General features: G+C 42.3%; 1 protein-coding gene across 2 annotated transcripts in view; it reads left to right on the plus strand.

Annotated features, from left to right (window-relative positions):
- MYO10 (myosin X) overlaps positions 1-8,070 on the plus strand; it is a 226,720-nt gene that overhangs the window by 120,459 nt on the left and 98,191 nt on the right. For both annotated transcript variants that reach the window (XM_003789538.3, XM_023513073.1), the window contains exons 5-9: positions 1,201-1,335; positions 3,495-3,619; positions 4,576-4,589; positions 4,708-4,792; positions 5,374-5,477. In XM_003789538.3, the coding sequence (XP_003789586.1) occupies positions 1,201-1,335; positions 3,495-3,619; positions 4,576-4,589; positions 4,708-4,792; positions 5,374-5,477 (463 nt within the window). The remainder of the gene's footprint in view (positions 1-1,200; positions 1,336-3,494; positions 3,620-4,575; positions 4,590-4,707; positions 4,793-5,373; positions 5,478-8,070) is intronic.

Raw genomic sequence — 8,070 nt, forward strand, 5'->3', positions numbered from 1 at the left:
ACTCCCCTCAGTTGACTTTTCTTTAAGTTCCTGGTATTTTTGCAGCTTCTGTTCTCCCCAAGGTTCCGAGCATGGTGCCTTACACAAAACCGTTTGGATTTCTCTTTCCAAGTCTTTCCCATCCCCTGACCTTCCTCTCCAGCCTGGTTAGGTGTGTCAAGGACCTGACCACCATAGGCCTAGGTAACAATGACTGGGACACCCCTCAGTCCTTCAGAGTATGATCCCCGGAGCAGCGTCCTTTGCAGATGACCTTGATGGGGTCTGTCCCAGCCCTCCCACTCCTGCACTTGGCCCTGAACCATCCCACTCCGTTGACGCCCATCTCTCTCTGCCTCCTCTGAGCTCAGTCCTGCTGACCTAACCAGCCGCAGAGCTGGGTTCTCCAGGAGGGATCTTTCCCAGCTGATCTGGCTTCTTGCTCTCGCTCACATACTGTCTTCCCCAGAATCCCTCCCTGACTGATGGCTGATGTTTGCCTTCTTTGAAGGTGTAACTCATCCCTTATTTATTTATGACCTTGGCCTTCCTCCCTCTGAATTGCTTTGTTTACTTTTCCTTCACTATCACTAATGCCTGACCTTGGCAGGATGTTAGAGACTTCGGAGTCGGACCGATTTGGGATTGGGGCCTGACTGACACACTTGGCCACTGCCTGCCTGACAGGGCTACTATGGAATGAAACAATTCAGCCTGGCCTTGTGTCTGGGGGTCATTACCTGTCCTGGCAGTGATGTTCACGAGTGACTGCCCTTTTACACACATTTACCTGCTTTAAGGTTTCCAGAAAGATACGTTAATTTCTTGTTCATTTAACAAACTTCTACCGAGTGCCTGCCACAAGCCAGGCGGTGTGCAGGCGTTCAGAGGCACAAAACGAAGACCCCTACCCTTGGAGGGCTCATCCTGACCCGAGGCACCATCTGCCTTCCAACCTCCCCTTGGTAAAGGTAGGTCCGTTTCCCTCCTCCGCAGAGGAGGTACCTGGGCGGCCGGAAACGGGGTGGCCGCAGGGAAAGGCCTTTTGGTCGCTTTTTAACTCCGCTCTTTCAAAACAGGCGTCCGATCTCCCCTTTCCCACTTTTCAGCAGTTGTTCTATCGAGGAATTATAGTGTCATTGACCAAAGCTGGTTTTGCTTTTGGTTTTGGTTTTTATTAACTGTACTTAGAAGCACAAACTTCTGCATTTTGTCTTTCAGTGGTGAAAGTGGGGCGGGTAAAACTGAAAGCACGAAGCTGATCCTCAAGTTTCTCTCAGTCATCAGTCAACAGTCTTTGGAATTGTCCTTAAAGGAGAAGACGTCCTGTGTTGAGCAGGCCATTCTTGAAAGCAGGTATTTCTTTATCGATTTTCATGTTTCTACCTAATGGGACGCACCTTTCTCATGGAGTGGCTTACTTAACGAAGAGTTAAAATTAGTTGGTCTGGTTTCTCTTCTTCTGGACTTCTTTTTTACAGTTCCTTAAAAAGAGGTCCTGGGCAGGTGTGGTGGCTCCTGCCTGTAATCCTAGCCCTCTGGGAGGCCGAGGCCAGAAGATTGCTTGAGCTCAAGAGTTTGATACCAGCCTGAGCAAGACCAGGACCCCCCTCTCTACTAAAAATAAAAAATTTGTCTGGGTGTGGTGGTGGGTGCCTGTAGTCCCAGCTACATCTTGCTTGAGCCCAGGAGTTTGAGGTTGGGTGAGCTAGGGTGATGCCATGAGACTCTGTGTTACAAAAAAATAAGAAGGGCTCGGCCCCTCTAGCTCAGTGGCTAGGGCACCAGCCACGCACACCAGAGGTGGTGGGTTCGAATGCAGCCCAGGCCTGCCAAACAACAATGACGACTACAACCAAAAAATGGCCAGGTGTTCTGGTGGGCACCTGTAGTCCCAGCCTCTTAGGAGGCCGAGTTAAGAGAATCACCTAAGCCCAAGAGTTTGAGGTTGCTGTGAGCTATGATGCCATGGCACTCTACCCAGGATGACAGCTTGAGACTCTGTCTCAAAATAAATAAATAAATAAATAAATAAATAAAAAAGAAGAGAAAAGAAAAAAGGAGGAGAAGAGGTCTTGATATGCACGCGGCACTTTGTAATCACCTCAGCAAAGGCTCTTGCAGGTTGGAGGTGCCCTGACCCTTACAGAAACCTTGCTGACAGCAGAAATGCCAACTCCCAGCCACTGTGTGAAAGGGTTTAACATGGAGATAGCAGAGCCATTTGGAGCAGGGTGATTTGGAGACCAATGTGAACAGGATGGGCTCTGTGGCATAAGATCAGTGATAGATCAGGGAGCGCCAGAACTTTTGCAAGATGACTAGGTATCACTTGAGTTGTTACTTAAAATATATACTTGCCTGATACATGGTTCATGCCTTATAAGATTTTAGAACTGGTAGGGACTTTATAGATGCCTGTTATTAAGAGGTCTGTCCAAGGGTCGGCAGACTACAGCCTGGTACCTATATCCTGTTATGTGTTTCTTTATTTCTTTTTAACATTCAAACACTTCATTTTTTAAAATCATGATAAACTATATCTCACATAAAGTTTGTAATTTTAACTATTTTTCAGTGTACAGCTCAGTGGCGTTAAGTTCCTTTGCATTTTCATGCAACCATCCCTTCCACCAGTCTCTAGAACTTCATCTCCATCCTGTAGTATGTTTTTATAAATACAGTTTTGTTGGAACCCAGCTACATTCGCGCATACTGTTTACAGCTATCCTAAGCTACCCAGCAGCACTGAGAAATTGCAACAAAGACCACATGACCTGCAGAGCCTGAAATAATTGCTGTCTGGCCCTTGACAGAAAATGTTTGCCATCCGTGATATAGTCTGATTCCATTTTACAATTAGAAAAGACCCAAATGAGCTTGGTGCATTGTCCCCAGGACATAGGACAAATGATGACATTTCCAGGTCTGAAACTTTGTCAGTTTCTACAATTCCAGTAGGGGTTTTTCTGTGCAATCCCTGTGTGTATTAAGCTCAAAACTACCTCATGTATGGATGAGAACATCTTTTGCCAGCCCCACCTTACTCTCATTCAAAATAAATATGCAGGAAGCCAGGCGTGGTGGCTCACACCTGTAATCCCAGCATTCTGGGAGGCGGAGGCAGGTGGAGTGCCTGAGCTGACAGGTTTGCAACCAGCCTGAGCTAGAGGAAGACCCTGTCTCTAAAAATAGCCAGGCGTTGTGGTGGGCACCTGTAGTCCCAGCTACTTGGGAGGCTGAGCCTAAGAGTATGAGGTTGCTGTGAGCTGTGATGTCACAGCACTCTACCGAGGGCGACAGACTCTGTCTCAAGGAAAAAAAAAAATAGATATGCAAGATAAACTCATCTCAACCTGTGTTGTGAAAATCTGTCTCTTCCAAAAATAAACATAGTCACCTTCGCACCTTCAGGCTTCAGATTTTTCTTGCAATTGTATCTTTTTGTGAGAAGCAGGCTTGTCTTCCTCAGCACTGCCCTAATTAATATACTGCTGTCCTCACTTTTTTTACAGCCCCATAATGGAAGCTTTTGGCAATGCGAAGACCGTGTACAACAACAACTCCAGTCGTTTTGGGAAGTTTGTGCAGCTGAACATCTGTCAGAAGGGAAATATTCAGGGCGGGAGGATTGTAGATTGTATCCTGTTTCGTGTAGTGTTTATCTATAGTATTTGACTCTGTGAATGGAAACTGTTCTCACTTATCAGGACCGAAAAAGAACGGGAAACATTGCTTTCTGCCCAGTTAGTGCTCTCACATTAATGTACTTGACCTATCAGTTATTCTATGATCCAGGTACAGTGGCTCATACCTGTAGCCACAATTTCTTGGGAGGCTTAGGCAGAAGGATGCCTTGAACCTAGGAGTTCTAGGTCAGCCTGGACAGCATAACAAGACCCCCATCTCTTAAAAAAAAAACCAAAAAAATAAACTAAAATGATTTAAAAATTATTCTATGAAGGCAGAGTAGAGTGGCTTATGCCTATAATCCTAGCACTCTCGGAGGCCACAGGGCTTAAGCTCAGAAGTTTGGGATCAGCCTGAGCAAGACCCTGTCTCTAAAATTAGCCAGGCATTGTGTTAGGTGCCTGCAGTCCCAGCTACTCAGGAGGCTGAGGCAAGAGGATCACTTGAGCCCAAGAGTTTGAGGTTGCTGTGAGCAGTAACTCCATGGCCCTCAATCCCAGGGCGACTGAGTGAGACTCTGTTTCAAAAAATAAATTATTCTATGAGACAAAGAATCATACTTCTTTTGGATATCTCTGATATCATGTCCATAATCTGAAAAATTGAATCTCTTATTTAACATCAGATATTTGTTTGAAATCGATTCTATCCCATCTGTTTGTTTTTCAAACCAATCAGATATTTTTTGAAATCACTTCTATCCCATAGCAGCACCACACGTCGTGTTTGGAATGGGGTTAGATGCAGTGGTCTGAGCTTTCCTTGTCCTTTTGCTCTGGAAGTTTCCATGCCAAGGGAACAGGGAGCTATAGTTATTTGGGTAACAAAGATTAGAGAATGAAAGACCAATTGAGCATTTCACGTCCTCGTTTTATTCCTTGACTTACCGTTACTTTTCACATGAAGATTTATTAGAAAAAGTAAGTAGATGTGATTAATTCACATTTTCTTCCACAATAACAATTTTCAGAAATTACTAGTTTGTGCGAATTAAGCAGCGATCACCTGGCTGACCAGAAATATGGTTTATCTCCACAGAACCGAGTAGTAAGGCAAAATCCCGGGGAAAGGAATTATCACATATTTTATGCACTGCTGGCAGGGCTGAAACATGAAGAGAGAGGTGAGTGGGTGGGACGATGGCAGACGAATATGAAGTGGCAACTCATTTTCCATTTAAAAAACATCAGTAAATGGGCAGACATCTGTTTTGATGTTGTTGACATCCTGCCAATTGCTATGAAGTGAGTGGGAGAATGCCAAAAGATGTTGAATTCACTTTGGGGCCACATAATAGAAGGGGAAAATTAACAGTAGAAAAACATGGAACTTTTTGGCGTCTCGGTGCATTTTTAAGTTAAAGGGTATTTATGGAAAATGCATTACCATTGATTTTACTTTTAACCACACCCAAACAAAGCTAATTTGTAAAAGTTTTATATTTAAAGAGAAAACATTAAAACAAGATCCTCATCCATTTTTTTTTTTCCAGTCACATTTTCTACCATCTTGTTTAGTTTAACTGAATGTTTTCTGTTTCCCCTGGATAATAATTGAGAGAGAACTTTGCTATCTCAGTAGTGGACTGTTAAGGATATAGAATTATGTATATGCTTTGTTTTTATAAAGCATAGGGTAAAAACTCTTCTGGATTTTGCCTTTTCTTTGCCAACTGTGATGTTACATTTTTCTTTCTTTCTGTAGAAGAATTTTATTTATCTGTGCCAGAAAACTACCACTACTTGAATCAGTCTGGATGTATAGAAGATAAGACAATCAGTGACCAGGAATCCTTTAGGGATGTTATTGTAAGTTACTTTTTAATTTTTCCCTGTTAAGCGTTGACAGAATTCATTTTCTTTCTGTTTTAAAAAAATTTTTTTTTAAATAAAAACAGAAGTAATTACCTTTGGACTGGTGTGTAAGAACAGGTATTTCTTTCTTGCTCCAAGTCATGATAAAGAATTTCTTCCATGCTAGAAGGAATTTGAGGACCCTCCTTCTTTAGAAGCCAAGTGAGTATCTATGTCAGTCCGGGCAGATGGGTAGTTTATTTGGAAGGGTGTGTTTGGAGTGTGTACCCTCCACCAAGAAAAACAAAAACTGCTTCACACTGGAGCAAGCTGACTCTCCATTTTTGAGCTTACAAGGAAAGTGTCTTTTGAAAAACAGATTCTATAGGTAAAAACAGATGTGTCAGCCATTGGACCAGGTGACCGTTAGGGTTTCAGCCAGTTCTTGTGGCCTGGTTGTGAGAGCCATCTCTGGCTGCACAAACAGTGGCCGTGGTCAGACTCCAAATTATGGCATGCCATGTTCTCTTGTAGTTCTGGGTCATCACAAAGGTGTTGTTACAAAGTGTCTGCATTTAGGAAGCCTGGTCCTAAACATTAACAACAGCCCCACCTGCCTGAGTGTAGCCTGGAGACTCCATCCTTACGGTGTTAATTCCTTTGCCAGCATTCTTACCAGCAGCTGGATACAGTGCACTGTGCACTAGGGCCAAGTCATCATCATTTAATCCTAGTCATCACCAATGTGGATCACATGTAGCAAGTATTTACTGTTATGAACTTGATGTGGACTTTTGTCTCTGATCGCTCTTACCAGCCCTGTGAAGGTCAGAAGTATGGTTGTCTCACTCCAAAACTCAGCCTTCCCTCACCTAGTACTTTGGCAGCTGGCTCAGTTTTCGTGATTGCCGGCTTTGTTATTCCCTTGAAATAATGGGATTTGGCGTTTGAAATTTGATCTTAAATGACAAGAGGATATTTAAATTATATAGAAAGGAAATGTATACATGAAACTGACAAAATGAATGTACCTAACAACCTTACTATAGTTAGTGTATCCTATTTATAGAAGGTATTTAGAAATTCTTAATTTGCGATAACTTTTTAGTGGACCTACGAATGAAAACAAACTGATATTTATTAAGATAATAAGCATGACATTTTTGCTATTATTTTTTAAACTTGTACTGGAAGTTCTAAGCATTGCAGTTTAAAAAGAAAGAAGGATGGGCCAGTACCTGTGGCTCAAGGAATAGGGCGCTGGCCCCATATACCAGAGGTGGCAGGTTCAAACTTGGCCCCAGCCAAAAACTGCAAAAAATTAAAAAATGAAAAGAAAGAAGGAAAGAAGGGAGACGGGAAGAAAGAAAGAACAACTATGCAACTTTTTGTAAAGAAGGAGAAATTTGAGGTTACTGTGAGTTAGAATGACACCATGGCTCTCAACTCCAGGGCAATGGAGTGAGACTCTGTCTCAAAAAAAAAAAAAGAAATGGAGAAAAGGTTAAATAATTTCCTATGCTCATAAAATGAAATCCATTGCAGCAAGTAAAACCTGAATTACTAACAGCACATTTAATAATATGAAACACTTTGCTATTTTATTAGAATGCGAAAGGTGGTAGGCAGCACTGTATAATCCTATTATTTAAAAAATAAGCATTCTGTGTCATGTCTATACGGCAATTACATGTGGGGGGAAAAGATTAGAAGAAAAATACAGAGATGTTTTGGCACGATAATCAAGTAAATGAGGTGAAAGCTATGTTGATTGGTTTAATATAACGATGTCAGATTGTATAAAAAAAGAAAAATCAGCACATTGTACCCCACATATGCATGAATGTGTTCAGGATCTCTGTGTATTTGACTTAATAAAATAAAAAAAAAAACCAAACACATTATCTTAAGTGGCAGAATTCTGGGATTTTATTTTATACCTTGTCATTCTATGTTACGATGTTTTTACAATGACATACCAGCTTTGATTATGTGACTACTGTACTTAACGTGATTATATCCCTTAAATCAGGGGTCCTCAAACTTTTTAAGCAGGGGGCCAGTTCACTGTCCCTCAGACTGTTGGAGAGACTGACTATAGTTTAAAAGGACAGGCAACGGCTAAGCAGGACAGGCAGTGGCGGCCAAAACACCTGGTAGGCCGGATATATGTCCTAGGCGGGCTGCATGTGGCCCATGGGTGTAGTTTGAGGAATTACAAACTACTGTAATTTGTATAAAACAGTAATATGATTACAAGTGTCATTATCAATGTCAGCTGGCCCATCTCACATGGCATTCTGAAGCCAAGAGTGACACAGGTGTGGTTCACGAGTAGCACTGTCCCCTTCTGGCTGAGGTTGATGTGAGTACATTCAGCGTGCTGGAACCCCTGCTGTGTGCCCGGCACTGTCTTAGGCACCAGGGAGAATACAGTGAACAAATCAGATACGACCCCTGTGTTCTGCTGGAGAAATCAAAAGGATTAGACCTCATTACACTGTTGTATTTTATGCAGTTTGTCTCAATATTTCCTTCCATTTAAATAGCATTTAACAGGCAACTACAAAGTATTTGCAGGCAAGTGTTGACCTAGTGCATGTTTTAC

Source organism: Otolemur garnettii, unplaced genomic scaffold (assembly GCF_000181295.1).
Source record: "Otolemur garnettii isolate 467f Iridium unplaced genomic scaffold, OtoGar3 scaffold00033, whole genome shotgun sequence".
NCBI lineage: Eukaryota > Metazoa > Chordata > Mammalia > Primates > Galagidae > Otolemur > Otolemur garnettii.